This window comes from Lepisosteus oculatus, chromosome 7 (assembly GCF_040954835.1).
Source record: "Lepisosteus oculatus isolate fLepOcu1 chromosome 7, fLepOcu1.hap2, whole genome shotgun sequence".
In the NCBI taxonomy this organism is placed as follows: domain Eukaryota; kingdom Metazoa; phylum Chordata; class Actinopteri; order Semionotiformes; family Lepisosteidae; genus Lepisosteus; species Lepisosteus oculatus.
This window is the reverse complement of record NC_090702.1, coordinates 7,781,186-7,801,637: the sequence shown is the minus strand read 5'-3', so window position 1 is coordinate 7,801,637 and position 20,452 is coordinate 7,781,186. Positions and strand designations below refer to the sequence as shown.

General features: G+C 37.6%; 1 protein-coding gene across 8 annotated transcripts in view; it reads left to right on the top strand.

Annotated features, from left to right (window-relative positions):
- The window catches only part of cacna2d4a (calcium channel, voltage-dependent, alpha 2/delta subunit 4a), a 198,805-nt gene that overhangs the window by 44,294 nt on the left and 134,059 nt on the right, over positions 1 to 20,452 (top strand). For 6 of the 8 annotated variants that reach the window (XM_069192104.1, XM_069192102.1, XM_069192101.1 and 3 more), the window contains exons 8-21: positions 1,410 to 1,560; positions 3,751 to 3,825; positions 5,558 to 5,647; positions 7,014 to 7,127; positions 8,572 to 8,650; positions 13,132 to 13,265; positions 13,901 to 13,918; positions 14,334 to 14,411; positions 15,874 to 15,954; positions 17,878 to 17,952; positions 18,990 to 19,076; positions 19,311 to 19,382; positions 19,725 to 19,786; positions 20,267 to 20,334. In XM_069192104.1, the coding sequence (XP_069048205.1) occupies positions 1,410 to 1,560; positions 3,751 to 3,825; positions 5,558 to 5,647; positions 7,014 to 7,127; positions 8,572 to 8,650; positions 13,132 to 13,265; positions 13,901 to 13,918; positions 14,334 to 14,411; positions 15,874 to 15,954; positions 17,878 to 17,952; positions 18,990 to 19,076; positions 19,311 to 19,382; positions 19,725 to 19,786; positions 20,267 to 20,334 (1,184 nt within the window). The remainder of the gene's footprint in view (positions 1 to 1,409; positions 1,561 to 3,750; positions 3,826 to 5,557; positions 5,648 to 7,013; positions 7,128 to 8,571; positions 8,651 to 13,131; positions 13,266 to 13,900; positions 13,919 to 14,333; positions 14,412 to 15,873; positions 15,955 to 17,877; positions 17,953 to 18,989; positions 19,077 to 19,310; positions 19,383 to 19,724; positions 19,787 to 20,266; positions 20,335 to 20,452) is intronic. The other 2 variants (XM_069192103.1, XM_069192098.1) reach the window with 1 other exon arrangement.

The window sequence follows — 20,452 nt, the reverse complement described above, 5'->3', positions numbered from 1 at the left end:
TTCCTGGTTAGTGTTTTTTCAGACAGCTGTATTCAAGCCAGCCTCTCTGCTGCATAAAGACAGCCCTTTTCATTATTCAATTTCATTATTAAATTATATTATATATCTTAAATTGATAGATATTGAGAGAGAGAGGGCATAGTGGTTAGCAGACTTGGGGCCCTGAGTTCAATTTCTAGGTTTTTTCTGGGTGCTCCAGTTTCTCTCACATTCCAAAGATATACTGATAGGTTAACTGGTTTCTGGAAAAATTGGTTCCTGGTGTGAATGTGACTGAGTCTGTGTGTGCCCTTGATGGACTCGTGTCCCATCCAGAGTGTATTCTGCCCTGCTCCCAGTGCTTGCCAGTATCGGCTCTGGCTCCCCTGTGAGACTGTATTGGATTAAGCAAAGGATGGATGGATGATAGATATTAATATTGCTATTTTTGTGTATCCTATGATAGTACTTACTGTACATTTTAAGTATGGACGTTGAAATAAAATATTAATGGTTTGATTCAGTATTCTTAATCAAAGAAAAAAGAAATCATAAAAGACATTGTAGGTGTCTGTTCCCTTAGATCATTTGCAGTGTCTTAAGTGTGGGTGTTAATTACCATTATTGTTGATTATGTCTAATAAAGCATGATTTCAGTTTGTACTGTATGTGTGCATGAAGTGATTATGCTGGTGACAAAAGCTTTTGATAAAATGTTGAGGACCCAGTCACTGTGAAAGTGTTTTATTTTTAAGGGGATTGCGTTTATCTAAATAACTTTGCAGAGTGTAATCAATTTACCAAAATGTTTTCATATTTGCACAGTGTAAATCACAGCTTCTATCAACATCTCTAGATCATCAAGCTCTGTAAAGATAAAATGCTAACATTTAACAGGCCACGGTGAGGCTCGAGGTCCAAATTTAAACTCGCAAAAAACACCCCAGTGCTAATTTTAGAAGGCAAGTCTGATACCTGATATCTGTGCAAAATACTGTATGTGTCATTATTATTTTATTTCAGTCCATTATTACAGTAAGATTCTCATACCAAGTCATCAACTGCATAGAAAGAACCACAGAATTAGCAGAATTTAAAAAAAAATCAAACATATTTTAATACATACTTATTATTCTTTTAAGTTATTGTTAACTGCTATTGTTAACCTTCATTTGTATTCTATTTATACAGCATATTGTCCACTGATATACTGTAGGACACCATACAAAATTATTGTTAAAGTGAAAACATCCCCGTTAATTTTACCAAAATGAACTTATACTGCCACTTAGTGAAGTGTTTTTGGTATCATTTATTAAAATGTATTCCAAACCCCTTGGAGCATAATGTTTTTCTTCAAGGTTAAAGTAACCATGGAGAAATGAGGCTTACCACCATGTATACTGTGTTCTGTTTCTGCACACTTGCAGGTACATTCAGGCAGCCACATCCCCAAAGGATATAGTGATCGTCATTGACATCAGTGGCAGCATGAAAGGACTCAGGATGACCATTGCCAAGCACACCATCACTACAATCCTGGACACCCTGGGGGAGAACGACTTTGTCAACATCATCGCTGTGAGTGTACTTTTCTCATCTCCCTAAAGATGTGGACTGCAGTCCAGCTGCAAATCAGAAGTCACATGTGTTTTTTGAGCACTCCAGGAATATTTTCTGCTCATCCATAATCTGAACTCTAACCAAAACCCTTCCACAAACATATTTGTATCTTAAACCCTAACGTCTGATGCAGTAGGATGCACAGAGAAAGAAGAAGTTCTTAAACACATATGCTCCTGAGGATATGTAGCAAACCTGGACTTCACATGTGGTGTTTAATATTCAATGAAATTAAAACAAAATTACATACATAAATTAGACACAATAGAGCATTTGGTGCTTTTCCCAGATCTCATTTCCACACTGAGGAAAATGAATACATGTTGAACTAGTAATGTAGTTCCTATTTTTATCTGGTTCAACCAATGAAATTATATTTAAAAATAGCTGAACTCAAATGGAAAATAAGCGCAGTTTAAATGTGTACTCTCATTCATATTTGTGCTCATATATCATTTTTAACATTTATTGATCTTTACAAAATTAAATAAATGGATAAAATAGTAAACGCTAGTTAAAACACAGCAGCCTTATTTCATGTTCTATGCATTTTGTAAAATATATATGAGCTCCTTCTCACTTTAGTTGTAGTATTGCCTGACAAGAAACATTCATATTCATTAAAAACAATTTTCTCTTGTTTATTTTCCCAGATTATTATTTTCCCAGATACATCGATTAGTAGTTAATAATTTGCTAGACAAGGTTAAAAAAATTAGATGACATTTGAAGACTGAAGCATTTGTTACGTGATACTCAAATGCTGGGTATACTTTTTTAAATAAAAAATATATAACATTTTCCAAAAATATACTATCACTTTGAACACGATGAAGTTGATCGTTAAAAAGAGGGAAGCACTCAGACATTGCCTTGAGGAATCTGGGTAGAGATGCCACTGTGAGCCAAACGACAGCAGAGATCAAAGGCTGAGATGGGAGAAAATGTCAATACTGTAGGTCATCCATAAAGAGGAGTTGAATGGAACTGGCAAAAACTGAAAAGTGATAGAGCAAACATGGGGCAAAAGAGTCCGTGGTCAGACAAGAAAAAAACATTCTGGTCTCAACAGGTGACAAAATGTTTCAACTGAAAAATATCTAACATAGTGCATCACTCAGTCAACACAATTCATACTGTCAAGCATGGTGGCAGCATTATTTTGTAGTTCTGCTCCTCATCAGCAGGGACTGGGAAACTTGTCAAGACTGATACAGCTAAGTACTCGCAAACCTAAGAGGAAAACCTGTTTCAGACTTTAAACAGGGATGAAAGATCAGCATTCAGCAGGACAGTGACCCAAAGAACAAGGCCAAAGCTGCACAGGAGCGGCTTAAGACTAAGAAAGTACAGTAAATGTCCTTGAGTGGCTCAGTCAAAGTACTCTCTTCATTCCTATTGAGAACTAGTGGAAAGACTTGAAAACTGCTGTCCATAAGCGATTCCCAAGCAACAGGAGACAGTTTGAACAAATCTGCAAAGAAGAATTTGCACCCATATCACCAAGCCAGTGTGCAAAGATGGTAGAGACATTTTTTAAAAATACTTGCAGCTGTAATTGCCGTCAAAGGTACTTCCACCAAATATTGAGTTCACAAGTCTGAATACTTAATCAACATATTCCAATTTTGCTGCTTAATTTTCGCTGACATTTTCTCTAACTTTTCTTACCTTTAAAAGTATTCAGTTGGGAATTCAGGTTTTGAAATTCAATATTGAATACAATATTCAAAAACACACTCTAAAAAATTGTTTGTAATTTCACAAAATGGATCTCTGTAGCTCTGTAGTATTCATGAATCTGAATACTTTGGCAAAAGCATTTCACTTATTTCTTAAGCTTCTCTTAAGATAGAACTGTGTTATACTGTCAATATTGTTGTAAAATGTTGTTTGTGCATCTTCTTAAGTCAGTGAGAATTTCATAAGTTGAATTATTCCTTTTAAATTTCATAGAAAAATATTTTAAAACATTTTTGTTTGCGTAATCTTTACTCAAATCATTTTCTAAATATAGAAGTCAAAATATTAAGAATTAGCAAATATGTTTTCTGAATTTTTTCATTAAAATAAAACATCTACTACCAGTTAAAGACCTAAAAGAACAGAATAAATATTTATCTTCATTGTATATATTTGTTTTCGCAGTACAATGATTATGTCCATTATGTGGAACCCTGCTTCAAAGGAACTCTGGTGCAAGCAGATCTTGACAATCGTGAGGTAATTCAATTATCAAATTCATTTAAGCCCAAGGTGTTAAGTCTCACAGTTCAAACCGTCAGCAAGATGTTAGCCCAACCTGTGATTTGAAATATAACACTGGGTTTCACTTTGTGATGACTTCAGAATGGCTGGTTTTCCCCTCTTTCTCTCAATGTACAGCATCATCAATTTTGCTCCAATGCTGTTTAATTTTCTGACTGGGTTTTTGTGTCGGATGGCCAGACCTCACCATGTTGCATGCAGAGAGCAGCTGGGGTCACCCTTGCTGACAGCTTACAGTCTCACGTGATTGTTAGGGATTTGAGGCAGTGGCTGGAAACACAGTCAACAATATTATAAATTCACGCCAGCTGATTCAACTCCACAGCAAAATCAAGAGGCTCTTTGCTATAAGTAATGGTGCGGCATACTTATTTTGTTTGACCAAGAACCGGTTTGGGTGTTTAACCTTTCATAGCCTTGATTTCTGCTTCTTGCACTTCATAAACACTGATGCCATGTGCCCAGAACTGGTGTATGTTGTCTTGGGTGGGTTGCTTTTCTGGTACCAACATGGTCAATATTTACCTTCTGGCATTACATAAGACTGGGGTTAATTTAGATGACAGTGAGGCTCAGACTGGGTCCAGTCAGCATTTTGAAATGTACACGACAGTGTTTTTTTAATGGTGTTTCTCGGGAGTACTGTATATTGCCTATGAGTGCATTGACAGCTGCTGTTTGGACTGAAGGTCAATTGACACACAAAGACTGCTGAAAAGCCATGGTCAGTGGCTGATGGATTAGAGATCCTGTTAATAGCTTTCTACTGCCTGGCTGGCATCTGCATTTTGTGTGTCAGTTTCTCTGTCAGGCAGCATCTGGTGTGGTGTCTGGAAACTGCTTTTTGCATCTTTCAGCTTTGGATAAGCGACAATCCGCTGAATCTGCTGAAGATCTCCTTCACACCTCTTTACTTTTCAGTGTTTCCTTCTGCATCCTTTGTACTGTATTGTACCTGATGGACACTTGCAAGATCCCCCAAATTCTGAAAGCATCACAAAAGAAAAATGTTGAGCACTATTCCTTATTCAAGTCTTAGTTTAAGACTATTTTGCTGGCATTACAATGTGTTACTGAGAATTCTGAAGAAACTCTGGGTTGGGTTCATCTCTATCCCAGTATATTTGAATAATACGCTCCAAAATCAGATCTCTGGCAACCTCTACTTATGCAGAGGAAGATATTTTTTTCACTTATTCCTGTGTTCATGAGCTGCTGCAATGTTATTATCAAATGAAATGTTTTCATAGTGAATTCACCGAGGTGATTATGAAAATATGGAATGCCTTTCATGTTTTCTCACCTACTGCAGAGGCTAATGCCAGAATTAGTTCAAACTAGGGTTGGCTGTGAGACACAATGGGACTCAATGTCCACTACCGAGTAAGAAACAGATTCCAAATTGACACTGCCTGTGATAACAGTGATAATTAAAAACTATATGGCCATGGATGACATGTTTGGTTATAATAAACCAATCTCTGAGAGCCTTGAGGAATATTTCTTCGCTCAAGGTTTCAAAGTGTATGCATTGAGACACCAATTTGGAGGGGTCTGAACTGTCAAAACAGGAAGAGGGATTTCTGATCATCAGCAAAACAGCAAAAAAGCACAGCATGTTTGCCTGACTAACCAGGGATTAATCACTGCTGTCCATGGTGCTGATCCTTTCCACACCGTCTTTCAGCATTTCAAACAGCTGGTTGAGGGTCTCCATGCCAAAGGGATGGGCAAAGTGACGAAAGGAATGAAGGAGGCCTTCCGCATTCTGAGTGAGGTCAGTGCCTGTCACAATCAGTGAAGGAGAAACTCTATTTTACCACAAAACCTGACAACTCATAATGCACCCTGTTTTCTTGTTCAAGGTTCCTGGCACGTCTAAGCAATTACTCGTTTTATTTTGTTTTAATATTTACAATGTGTTTGTTTTTTACATTAGTTTCCACAAGTTTCATTTTATATATATAAACTTACTCTATGCCCCTGACTGTAAATTGTAAAGCTGTGCATATTTTAAAACAGTGAAATTGTTCTAATTAAGAATTTAAAAGTATGGTAATAAAAAGCTCTGCAGTAATACTTTCCCAAAATAATGTGTAGTCCATTTGCTGAAAATGCCTAAAACATTTGATGCAGAAATCCTTTCCTGTGGTGATCAGATGTTTTATACAGAGTGTGTCACAGGCTAAAAGTGGAAAGCATATACAGTTTTATTGCACATTGAAGGAATGTACTGTACTGTCCTTATTTTGTAAGTTTAAAGCATCATGGCTTTTCTTCCTTCAGTGTTTATTGTTATTGTAGTGCATGTTCATTGTTAACAGGAGAAGGGATTCTCAATCAACATAACATAACCTTCTTCATAAACAAAGGATTCCCAGAATCCTTTCACCAAGCTTTGTGAAGCTCTGTGTTGGGTAAAGTTAGATCATAATGACAACTGTTCATCATGTGTCTGTTTTGTCAGAGATTTTAATCCTTCAGCAAATTATACAGTGGAGCTAGCTATGTACACAACAAATTTAATTCAACAAAATAACTTATGCTGCTTTATGAAGCTGATGAATGGAGCTTTTATAATTAATTCTCTGTCTATAAAGTCATCTGACCTGAATTCCACAATTACTCAGCGGTTCACATGGCATCCCATTGTGATTAGAGCAGTAAATTTGGCTTTTATCAGATTTAATTTGGGCTTCTTGTCTTGGCAATAAGAACTGTACTCATTAGTCTCTGTACCACAGAAACTCAAGAGAGTCAAGGATTCCAAAGTCAGTCCTACAAGGGGAAAAATACACTTTTTCATAAAGAACAATGCAGATGCTCTTGTGGTTCAGTGGTAATTAATATACCACAGTAAATTATTTGCTGCTGAGAAAATTTCAGGTTTAGTTTGTTCTACCATAAGTTAGATGTACCTGTATTATCTGCAAATGTGTTTATTTTTTTGGTTATATTACAATGAACTATACAATTATACAAACAAACTATTCCAGGAAAAATAGGGTAATTTTTATGATTTGTATTTATGTATTTTTATAACATTCAAAATTAAAAAGCTAGAATTTGTGATAATTTAAATGAGGATATACTGTATTAGTTCTTTCAGTCTGAGCTGAAGTGTATTACTGTATGTTTCACAGTTCAACCAGACTGGTCAGGGCAGCTTGTGTAACCAGGCAATCATGCTTATTACTGATGGAGCAATGGAGGGCTATAAAGATGTGTTTGAAGAATACAACTGGCCGGATCGGAAGGTATGATGCCTTTTAAGTTGTCACGTAACAGTAAATAAACCGAATCCTTGCTCAGTATTGTGGATGAGTTCTCCAACAGATATTGTAAGGGCTTTCATGCCTGCAAAAATCTCTCACATTTAAGTACTATATAAAAACATTTCCACTGAAATTACTATATGACTTGTCTAAAACTGTGATCAACGGCTCCTGTATTGTGAATCACTCTGTCAATTCTTGTGTTTTTAAAAATCTTTATTTTTTTCCCACACACAGTGATGTGATAGTAATTTGATATCTGTTTGTGGTTTCTGTCATAACATATGGAAGCAAATGTATCCTTATGAAGGGCTTGTGACTAATTTAAGGCAGCAGTTTGGAGCAGCGCTGTGGGTCCCAAACCCAGAATTAGAAGGTTGTGGGTCCAAATTCCAGGAGATGCTGTTGTATCTTTGTGCAAGATATTGCGCTCACAATTGCTCCAGTTGTGATAACAGGTGACAATTTAAGTACCTTTGGATACAAACATCATACAAAAATATATTAGTAATAATTAGTATAGTAGTGCAAATTTATTTTCAACCAGTGAAGATAGTTACTTACAACACACATTAACTACATATATTATAGTCTAGACAGTACCTGGTGTTATGTGGAATTATGTCATCACCTTACTGTGAGTACTGTTCCTCAAGCTACAATGCAAAGTTTGCCAAGTTCTATCAAGGAGATTTTGAAAGGATCAATATACAGTATGCTCAGCTTGCTGCACAACAGCAATCCCTGTAGTGTCAGAGTGTGTAAGAAAAGTTTGGGAATACAGGTGAAAAACCTGAGTAGCAATTACTAAACAAATAAATGAAAGAAATTCACTTTTACCAGTTAATTTAGCTACTGTATACGTCTCCAGTTGAAGAATGAGTTGCCTGTACACTATTATGGATGTACTTAATAAACGCTAAATAGAACATTCAGATAAAAAGAGCAGTTTGAAGTTGTCGGATCTCAGTATAGGAATGTTGAGGGATGTGTCTTGAGTTACATAATATACAGCACTTCCACAAGGCTTGGAAAGCAGTTACAGCAGTTACAGTTCTCTCCTGAACATTTGCTGTAGATTTTCTCCCTGATTTGCAAAGAATCTTGTACTGCACTGTCCTTTGGGTTGCTTAAGATGACATACTTATTGATACACTCAAAACACTTTCCAGTTATCATCTTTAGCCTGCACTTTATTATATAAACTATATATAGTCTATGCATACTCTTATCCAATTTTGATATATTATCTGGAGAACCATCCACAAAGTGTTTAACTTTTTTATTTATTTTAGTATGTAACCGCCACTGTACACACACAACCCTGGATTCACTGTTTCATCTCTGGGCAAACAAACTTTTGGCCTCTTCTCTGTGCATCTGCGGTGAAGATATTAATGAGCTTTGGGCTCTTTGTTTCCAACAGGTCCGTGTATTTACCTATCTCATTGGACGAGAAGTGACATTTGCAGAAAACGTAAAGTGGATTGCCTGCAATAACAAAGGTGGGTTGCAGAGATGTACTGTAGTAGTTCAGGTGGGTAGCTGCGTCAGCATGCGTAGGCTGCAAAGGAACAAGTAATAGGTTTATTCCATGCTGAAAAAAAGAAGAAAGAGAGCACAACGTTTCGGCCGTGGAGCCTTCTTCAGGTGTCACACTCCACGGCCGAAATGAGATGTACTGTAGCCTGGTAGGGTCTTTAGTGTGTATGTTATCTGATTTACAAAAAGCCTGAAATTAACTTCAAAAACAGAAAAAAGTTCAAGTTCAAGTTTATTTGTCATTCCAGCTACTGTATCTACAAGTATACAGATGAGCGAGATATCGTTCTCCAGGTCTACTTTGCAAATACAGACAAGGCACTGACAAGACAATGCTATAGACAATGGACAATGTAGACATAGACATTTCTGACAGGGTACAGGGTACAGGGTACATAAAGTGCAATGTGCATAGTGCAATTTACTTTACAGGATTCTGCAAAGAATTGTTCAAAGAATACATCAGACAGGATGCCTGACATTAAGCAAAAAAGAACTAACTTTCCAGATTTAGTAGATGTGGAGTAGGTGCAGTAGGCACCAGAACCTGACACCCTGTGGAAAAAGCTGTTAGAGTCTGGTGGACCTGACCCATATACTGCAATACCTTTTACCAGATGGTAGAAGGGCAAAGATGTTGCAGGAGGGGTGGGAGGGATTGTCCACAATACAATGCTTTGTGTGTGCAGTTTTTGTGGTAGATGTCCTGAATAAACGGTAGGGAGGCTCTAATGATGTATCCTGCCGTATTGACAGAGATTTATGGTCTAAGACCTTACAATTCCCAAACCAAACACTGATGCAGTTTGTTAAGATGCTCTCGATGGTACCTCTATAGAATGTGGAGAGTATGTAGGGGAGGTCTACCCTTCTCAGTTGCTGTGGGAAGTGGAGTCTTGTTGTGCTTTTTTAGCTAGGGAGGTGGTGTTGATGATCCAAGTGAGGTCATCTGTGATATGCACACCACGAAACTTAGTAGTTCTAGCTGTCTCCACAGGGGAGCTGTTGATGTGCAATGGGGAGTGATCAGTGCAGCCCTGGGAGGTTCTGGTGTTCAGTATGGTGGTACTAGAGATGTTGTTTCCAATCCGGACTGTCTGAGGTCTCTCGGTCAGAAAGTCCAGAATCCAGTTGCAGAGGGAGGCGTTGAGATTCAGCAAGCTCAGTTTTTCTATCAGTTTCTGGGGGATGATTGTGTTGAATGCTGAACTGAAGTCAATGAACAGCATTCTTATATAAGTATCCCTCTTATCCAGATGGGACAGGGCAAGGAAGGTAAGGGGAGGGATACGGCATCATCGGTAGACCGGTTGGGGTGATACGCAAACTGAAGGGGGTCCAGAGAAGTGGGAAGTCGGGACTTAATGTGGCCCATGACTAGCCTTTTGAAGCACTTCAAGATATTTGTTGTGGGTGCCACAGGGAGATAGTCATTGAGACAGGACACAGTCGTCTTCTTCGGTACTGGTATAATCTTGAAACATACAGGGATGACCACCTGGCACAAGGAGATAAATGTCTGTAAAAACATCAGCTAACTGTGCTGCACATTCCTTGAGCACATGACAAGGTATATTGTCAGGTCCAGCAGCTTTACGTGGGTTAACTTTTACTAGTGTCTTCCTCACATCAGCTGTGGACAGGCAAAGCACCTGATCATTGGAAGGAGGTATGGTCTTTCTCATAGGCACTGTATTTAGTGCTTCAAAACGTCCATAGAAGCCATAGAAGTGCATCCGGAAAGGAGGCATCACTGGCATGTGGAGTAGTCCTGTAGTCAGTAATAGTGACTACAGGACTACAGGCGTGCCTCTGGTGTCCAAGAAGTGACCATGAATCTTCCGTGCATAGTTACACTTTGCCTCCCTGATGGCATGAGACAAGTTAGCTCTCGCAGTCCTAAGGGCTTCCTTGTCACCTGATCTAAATGCTGTGTTGCGAGTTCTTAGCAGTGCGCGGACCTCTGCGGTCAGCCATGGCTTCTGGTTGGCCCGTGTGATGATAGATTTAGAGAGAGTGACATCATCTGTGCACTTGCTGATGTAGCTAGACACAGTTGCTGCATATTCCTCTAGATTGATATACAGTAGTTTTCATAGGTAGTGGCCTTCCCGAACATATTTCAGTCTGTGTGCTCAAAGCAATGCTGAGGTGCCTCCCTCTGCCTATATCCTGATCTGTTTCAAAACCAGTTGGGCACGTTTGAGCAGTGGTCTGTATGCTGGAATAAACATCACAGAAATGTTGTCAGAGCAGCCCAGGTGGGGGCGGGGGGCAGCCTTGTATGCATTGCGGATATTTGTATAAGCTACGTCCAGTATGTTCGCCCCTCTGGTTGCAAAGTTAACATACTGTATTGGTAGAATTTAGGGAGGACTGCTGTCAGATCTGCATGGTTGAAGTCTCCGGCAACAATAACATGAGCAGTTTGTAAAAGAGATGATTTATTCGGACAAGATAAATTTGGAACCAAAAATATTTTTTACTTACTTTTATAAAATTTCTCTCAGATTTACAGATGTATGAAAGATATATTTAGAATACAATTAAATTCAATTTTTCCTTGGTTCTTAGAACAACATTTCAGTAAATGTGCTGGATTGTTTCGCGGTGGGTTTTCTGTGTATTTTAACAACACTGAAAGCAAACAGAAACTACTGTGATTACATCAAAACCAGCGATTACAGTTGTTCTAAGCAGCATGATGCTATTTTTAACAAGCTGCCATCTTAATATGCATTAGCACTACATATTTCAAATTTATGTTTCATTTAATAGCTATTTGAACTATGCATAATTGCAGATGCTTTGGGAAGCCAGCAAAGTAACATGATTTCACATTACAGTAATTTTCAGATGAATCACTTCACACTTGGAAGTGTTTAGATCCTGTTAAAGAGATTACAACTATCAGTCAGTTGCTCATCACTGTAATAAGCTATACTGTCCTTTATCTTCCTCCCAATAATTTTAAGAATTGCTGGAATATTTGTGTGAACAAGAAGGGTACATAAACCTGGTGGTTGGTTTAATAATCCAGGGATTTCACTACTTTTAGCAGTACTAACTGTGGATTGTAAATATGGTAGAGAGTTAGTGTTTGCTGCCTTCTGCTGGGTTACATGATTATTGCAGCAATAAATTCTGCAGTACCAGGCAAAATAATTTCCTCCAGGTAGAAATGGGCCTGGAATTTGTCATTGACTGAGTAAAAACGGTGAGTAAAAACCAAGTGATATAAAAATCTTTCTTTAAATGCCACAAGTTAGTGAGCACATACAGCTGTTCTAAAATGCCTTAGCCTATACAGTATGTACCCACTTATTGAACCCCTAGAACAAGTTAATTATTATGTGAAATTTGTTTTCACTGTCCCTTACTAAAACCACCCCTTAACTTAAATAAGTAACTGGTGCTGCCGTTAATTTCTGTTAGATTTGTGTTTGTTACTTTGTAACAAGAGTATGTCACTCCTAAGTACTGTATAATGAAAGAGCATGCTTTCAAGATGAGGCCTATTTTATTATTAATTTTCCTTCTAATTTAGGAACGTGTTCAAACACTATATTTGTTCTAAACTGGAGATGAATTCAAAACAATAGGCATGAGTAATAAATATGCATCACATACAAACCTAAAATACTTCAATTTAGTTTTGAGGAGGGGACAACAAAAAATATTGGTTAGGTCTCTCAACTCATAATGATACATAATGGATTCAAGTCCCTGCTACAGACACTGCTATTGTATTCTTGAGCAGCATAATTTATCCCCAGTTGCTCCAGTCTACCCAGGTGTAAGAATAGCTGTACAGTATATAGCTCTGCAAAGGATTAGCGTCCCATCCAGGGGACAAACATATGCTCCTGGTTCACTTAATGCTACAGTAAACAGCTTGAGGTTTGATACCATGTAACGCTATGCTGTGATATGGATTTTTGCACTTTATTTTGAAGTATCCTGCCTTTTGTCCTTGGTTGAAGTGGTTTGAAAATGGATTGATGGGTTGGGATTAGGTGCAGTATGAATACTAATCTGCCAGATTAGCAATCAGATAAATTATAATAAAGAGTAATTACGCAGATAAATAGAAATAAAAGATTATGATTGGTGAGAGTTTTATGTAGCCTTTAAGATGATGTTGAGCTGGCTTCATAAGTCTGCATTCAGCCAAAGCATGATCATGTATTGGTTGCAAAGGAACAAGTAAAGCTCCGCAATGAAAAAAGCAGAAAGAAAAAAACAGCTGGTGAGCTGGTGAGACCTGTAAAATCATACATGTAAAATATCATGGGAAATATAGTGGGAAGATGAGTTTATTTCTTAAAACTGCTGATATATGTACAGTATTTAGCTACTATGTAAAGTACCATCTACTTTCTTCTAAATTATTAAACCTCCTTCTCAGTACTTGATGGGTTCTTCTGCTCTGCCCATTTTTCAGGTTATTACACCCAGATCTCCACACTGGCTGATGTGCAGGAGAATGTCATGGAGTACCTTCATGTGCTGAGTCGGCCAATGGTCATCAACCATGATCATGATATCATCTGGACTGAGGCCTACATGGACAGTGCGGTAAGCCTTCCTCAGCAGGAGCTGTGCTGAGCAGATTCTTTTCACTCACTTTTTATTCGGTTCCTTCCCAATTGTTTCACACACATCACAGGATTAATTCATTTCTAAGTCTTCCAGCTTTTTATATGGGCCTATATGTTTGTTGACACTGTCCTGCGTTTCTAACGTTTTATGGAAAATGAATCAACAGATGTCTTTCCGAATACACTGATAGCGTAAGGAGACACTCTACAAAGCTGGATATTAAATTTCTGTCTCTGATATTCTGTATGTAAAACTCTTGCAGCCAATATCTGTGATTTCGTCCACATGGAGAACCCCAGTAATAACACTACTCATAATATTATATAGGAACATTACAGTTTACCTTTAATTTAAACAGTTATATTTTTTTGTTTTCGGCTCATACCAAAAGTTATTCAACTACAAAAGCCATGTTTCTGGTCCTTGCATGTACAATCACATCTGTTAAGTCTCAATATTCCCTGCCACTGTGTGCTGTTTGTCTAACTGGTGCCTAAAATGTCTTCATCTTTCATGTTCATCATGGTTGCATGTGTTTTTCTTTTGTCTTTCGCTCATGTCTGCTTCCTTCCTTTCTTTCCACGCCTGATTTGTCACTCTCACCCTGATAGCTTCCTCAATCAGATGAGGTAACTACCTGTAATCTTTAACTCTTGCTCAGTCAGAGTAGTCTCTTAGCTTGGGTTTAGCAATAGACATTAGTTGTTTTTTTGTTGATATGGATAGACATGTAACTTGTGAGCAAACGTGCAACAAACGAAGTTTGTATTAAAAAGGTGAGAGATCTCTAACCTGATCATACTTCATCATCCATCATGTTTAATCATCTTTGTATCTGCCAGACCTTAATTATCTTATCAGTCCCCTTATTTCTCCATGTGTCAAAGTGTCTGAGTGAAGTCTGCTGCAGAATTCTTCAGAGGCTTTTGCATTAGTGTCTTTTTTATGTGAACATGATTTTAGAGCGTGGCATAAGACTCCATTCATTTCTGTTCAGGGCCATTGAGATCCATCATAACTTTGCTTCTTTCACTGCCTCTGCAGCTGTTTGCCTCCCAGGCTCAGAGTCTGCTCCTCATGACCACAGTGGCCATGCCGGTGTTCAGCAAAAAGAATGAAACGGTCAGTAAAAACTTGTGCTGCCCCCTGCTGATATGGAGGTGAAATATTTTTTCATCACAGATGGGATATCCTGGGTAATGCTTATAGATGGCGTTATTTCTAATCAGACATCACTTTATTTGCTTATTTAGTGTGTACAATATTTTCTTCTTTTAACTAATCAGAAAGTAATTCACAACAGTATACCATGTAAAGGCTGAACGATTTTAGCTGGCATACCAAACAAACCTCGACATTTCCTCAGATGCTTTTTTACAATATTCTGTCATTAAGATTAAGACAAATTAAGACATTTGTATTATTTTATTTGACTGAGGTTTTTATTCAACGCTTAGCTGCTCTGAAACTGATCTTTACAGAAATGTCTTCTAATTCAACAAGGTATTTATTTATGACTTGATAGAATCAAAACTGTCAATAAAAACAATTATGAGTAATAATTAATATACAGTACAGCAACTATAATATACTGTAAGTGTGTGAGTTACCTTGCTTAAAGTTATAACAGAAGTGGGATTTGAACCCCAGATTTCAGTGGTTCAAAGTCATAACCACTGCTCCACACGGCTGATTACTCATAATTGTTTTTATTGACAGTTTTGATTCTATCAAGTAATAAATAAATACCTTGTTGAATTAGAAGACGTTTCTGTAAAGATCAGTTTCAGAGCACTCAGCTATTCACCATAAACTCTGCCTTATGATGAAATATCATTGTTGGCAGGTATAACTTAGACATATTTTTGAATTATTATTTATATATTACAATGTTTTATTAATATTTGGCACAAAACATTCCAAGCCTACCACTTACATATTTCTGAATTATTATTTATATATTATAATGTATTATTCATATTTGGCACAAAACATTCCAAGCCTACCACCTACAAAAATAAATCTTCTTTAAACCGATTTTGCTTCTACTGAGTTTATTGGTGGCAAATTTCATTTTGCAGTGCACTCAACTAATGATACCATAGCAACAAAGAGTTGTTTCATGATGCACAGAATAATATCCTCTGAAACTGAAAGGGAAAAGATGGATTTGGACATCAAAGTCAAAAGCTGACTTTTAGTTGCAAAAAGTATTTTTCTTGTCACGATAATTATTGTTACCTTATGTAATTTATCTGTAGCCTGAGAATCTACCATTTACTAAAACTGTCAACAATTTTGAGTATGTGCTTAATAGGCAGAAATATCGTTCCCAGACATGTAAAAGAGAAAGGGTGAACTTTGAAATGATTAAGGCAGTCCCAAGTAGCTAAACACTATCGCAGCCAAGGGACAGTTTGCCAAGGGAGAGATTGGTCCTGTAGCTAACCAGAGCAGATGTTCACCTGAACAGATGAGGTTCCAGGTTTAATTGCAGTTCACTTCCCAGAATGTACTGTAAAACTAAGCCTTCATATCATCCCTGTGACTTCTTCTTAATTGATACTTTATGTTGTTGTTCTAGCGTTCTCATGGGATCCTATTGGGAGTGGTGGGATCTGATGTTCCCCTCCGGGAGCTACTGAAACTAGCACCTCGATACAAGGTAATCCCCCTCACTCCCTAACTCATTGCCATTTTGTTTGTGAATTTATACAGGATACCAATCTCATCAATTTGACAAGTGTACATTTTTAACTTTTGTGTAAAATTAAAAAGAACTCAGTAACTGTTCCCACACTTGATTCCTTTTAGTATTTTACCAGGTCAAAAGAGTGGTGGGATACAGGAATACCAATTACCTGGAATATTTCAGTAATCAGGATAATGAGGTTCTTAGATGAATAAGAAAACTAATTAGGACGATGGGCAGAATGGCTGCCTCTCATTTTATTTTCAAATGATTTTGCATTTTGAAACGTGAAAGCTTTGTTCACTGTTTTAGTTGATTATTGGTGTTTTACTGTCATCTGATGCCGGTAATAATCTGCACTTCTAAAAATAATCTAAATATAATCCTATTTTTAGAAGGATGCTCCTCTTTTCACATATCAGCAAGCCTTGGAAAGGCAGGGAAACCAGTAATCAGAAGAGTAGTATTATCAAGGGGGGTGTTCTGAAGAATCAGAAGTGGACATTGGTGAAAATCTGTTGAAATGAAATGTTTAAATGGGAGGATGGCATTATACAGAGAAGTAATCAGATGGACTCATGAACTTAAAATACAATCATGCTAAAGCAATCATACATCCACCAGCAGGTGTTTCTAAACTTAATTCCAATAAGAAATGAACAGCTTTTGTTATATCTGCCAATAAAATGAGTATAATGGAATACTTGTGTGGTGTATAGACTGCCCTATCAAAAATATTAGAGAACAGGAGAGATCCATCCTGACAAAAGCAGTGGGAATGCCTTGCATTTGATATGACCTGTGTTTCCTCGGGACTGTTCAGTGGTTGGTCCATTTGCTTGTGTTGCACTGTGATGCATTCAGAGCTACATCAGCTCTTGCTGGCTAAGTGGTCCTACTGCATGTCCCCACACATGTCTGAGAGCATTTAGTGATGTTGCAATGTGTAATTATCTCTTAATAGAGGTATGTCGACTCTAAATGACTATTAAGAGTCATTCACTACATTTTAGAAGTTGGTTGGACCAGTATATGCAAAGAAACATCCAATCAACCATTTTCTAACAGCTTTATCAAATACAAGGTTTTGGGGGAATGGAGCCTATCCTGCAAGCAATTGGCACAAGGCAGGATACACCCTGGACAGGATGCCACTCCATCACAGGGCACGCACAAAGACACAAACACACACACAAGGGCCCATTTTCCAAGATGCCAGCTAGCCTGCCAGTGTGTCTTTGTACTGTGGGAGAAAACCAGTGCACCAGGAGGAAACCCACACAAACACGGGGACAGGGCCGGATTTTGGTGTTCGTAGGCCCTAGGCACTTTCCCTCCAAAATGTGCAAAAACAGGGGTAAATGCCAATTGAATTACGCCGATTGACATTAGGGCACTTTATACTATTCTAATGCTAAACCATGTGACTGATGGAGCGAATCGAGCGACCATCACTTTGATACTTCTAGTTTTTAGAACAGCCGCTAGATAGTGTATGATTATTGATTTGTAGGCCCTAAACATTTCGTAGGCCCTAGGCACTGTGCCTACAGTGCCTAATGGAAACTCTGGCACTGCATGGGGAGAACATACACACTCTATGCAGGAATCGAACCAGGGCCTTAGTGCTATGAGGCAGCCATGCTAAGAACTTCTCTAAGGTGCCACCCCTATATGAACATTGAAAAGTAAAAAAAAAAAACATCTCAGAATGCAATGTCTTGAAACATCAACTCTAAGCTGAAATTCTGGGACAATGGGAAAAGTAATGAACAGATTTGTGTTGTTACCAATATACTTTATAGTTTTCCTTGATTACACTATTCCAATATTATTCCAACCATTTTCCTGTTTTGTCAAAAATAATGGACTGATGTATTGCTTTCTGACTTCCAGCTCGGTGTTCATGGCTATGCATTTTTGAACACAAATAATGGGTATATCCTCTCCCATCCTGACCTGCGACCTCTGGTAAATATTTCAGCTTTTGTGTGCCACTTAATTTAGAAATGAATTTCTATTAATATAGAATTTGTTTCTATGGGAGTGATGTGTTTTGTAAAATGAAAAGGTTGTTTTTGAAAGAAAAAGAAATTCTGAAATTCTGGCCTATTTTTACCACTAATCATGTCTCATGAAGATCTGTGAGCATTTGGTCAAATTGATGGTTTGAAGTGTAGCAATCAGCACTTTTTAGCATTCTAAATTGTAGTAAAGACATCCATCTATTATATTGCAAGTGCGCCATTTATCCCTGTTATAGTCACTGCATGTTGGATCGTATCCTTGAAACATAGAACACTTTGGTTAGAATTTAGAGCAAATAACTGCTCTCACCTTTGACAGGAAATCTGTCTATTTCCGGGCCCAGAGAAAGACAATTTAGAAGCAGTAGCATACATGTCTTGTGAAGGTAGAAGGAAACCCACATACAAACCACAGAGAAGTCCAAGACTGGATTTGAACCCAGAAGTCCAGAGCTGTGATTTGCAGTGCCATGTCGCTGCAGGAGATGTTGTGTGCACAGCTAATAATTTTGTATTTTAATTGATGTTTATTAAATTATGGCACCTCATGCTTGATTGTAAGATTAAAACTATGACAAAAGCTTTCATTTGAAATACATATTTGTCATTTCATACTATGCAAGCAGAGAAAGAAAAAGCATTTGCTATTATTGAAAAGCCTGTGTTAAAATCAGTCATTATAAATCATAAATATTAAATATATATGTATATATACAGCATTAAAAAATTATTTAAGACAAAATTATAAAAAAAAACTCTTAGAGCTTCTAACTGGAATATAACATCCTTTATCCTCTGTTAAAGTTTCAATTATTTTGTAGCTTCCTTTGATGGCTAAAGCTGTATGAAACTGTACTGCAAAGCCCTAACTTCCGTGATACATTTACTTACTCTTTGCAGAAAAACAGGAAAAGAGTTGAGCAATTAGTGAAAGGAATGGTTCAGCTTTCAACTAACAGCCTGTGTTTGCCCTCCATGCAGTACAAAGAGGGAAAAAGACTGAAGCCAAAGCCCAACTACAACAGTGTAGACCTCTCTGAAGTGGAATGGGAGGACAGTGATGAAATTGTGAGTGCCCTTCTCAGCATCGCTCAGATTGAATTAGCCAGAGCAGGTCAATGAAAAAAAAAAGTAAATTTCACTAGAATACCAAATTCCACTTGACACCAAAAGGCTCGTAACCTTGCTGAAACATCTGTTTGAAACCCTAACGTATTTTGGTAGCATTTACAGTTTCTGAATATGACAAGTGCCTTTCAATGATGTTTTCAAACTTACAGTGTGCACTGTGTTTGCTTTCAGCTGAGAACAGCAATGGTGAAAGGCGAGACCGGATATCTGTCTATGGATGTAAAGGTGACAGTGGAGAAAGGGGTAAGTCAGTCTTCCATATGGCTGCCAGCTGGTACTTCTGCTATTTGAGGTTTTGAGTCTGCTCAGCATTTTTCTCTAATTGAAATGTATTATCACGCACAGTTTCTCAAGATTGAACCCTGAATAGACACATGGATGAACAACAGCACCTCTGTGTCCTTTAACACTTCAGATAAACTATATTGTAGGTTTTCTACAGGAAGAGACGACAAAAGAGTGCAAAACCAATGATCTCTTTCTGCTATTAATGAGAATATTTACTGTATATTAAAAAGGCAGTGAAAAGTTGTACACAACACTGCTGTGCACCTCTACATTTTATCTTCTTTTGTTCTCCATTAGAAAAGGGTGTTGTTTTTGACCAACGACTACTTCTACACAAATATCAACGAGACTCCATTTAGGTAAGTGTCTTCAGTTAAACCACACCAATATTCAATTTAAATCCCCAAAACAAAATTTGTTTTCAAAATGCAGAATGTATGAGTTGATCGATTTGGGAATACTTTTATACTTAAAGGAGGGTCTAGATTTGCACTGAAATGCAATCTAAACATTTTGACTGAATTTGCTAAAAGCACTCTCATGCCCTACTTCTGTCCTCAGGTTCCAGAAAACAAGAGATTTTCTAGACACATCAATAGCTGTGTAGCAACAATTTCCATTAATAGTTGAGAAGTTGCATTGGCTCAGTGAAACTAATGATTTAATTAGTCGGGTCAATAAGAGCAGATGTGGAGGAAAAACCCACTGACATGGATGCCATCTAGGACTGGAGTTGAGTACCATTGATTGACTGGTTTACAGGTTATTTCTTCACATAGGTCATCCACTCATGAAATCTAAATGCAAAGATCCTAATTCTGTTCTTTTTGTCTCTACAGTCTTGGTATTGTTCTTTCACGGGGACACGGAGAGTACATATTTATTGGGAACATCTCAGTGGAGGAAGGTATATCTGGATTCTGACAACAGTAGACAAGACTTAATAATAGTAATAATAATTGCTTACACTTATATAGCACTTTTCTGGACATTTCATTCAAAGCACTTTACAGGTAATGGGGACT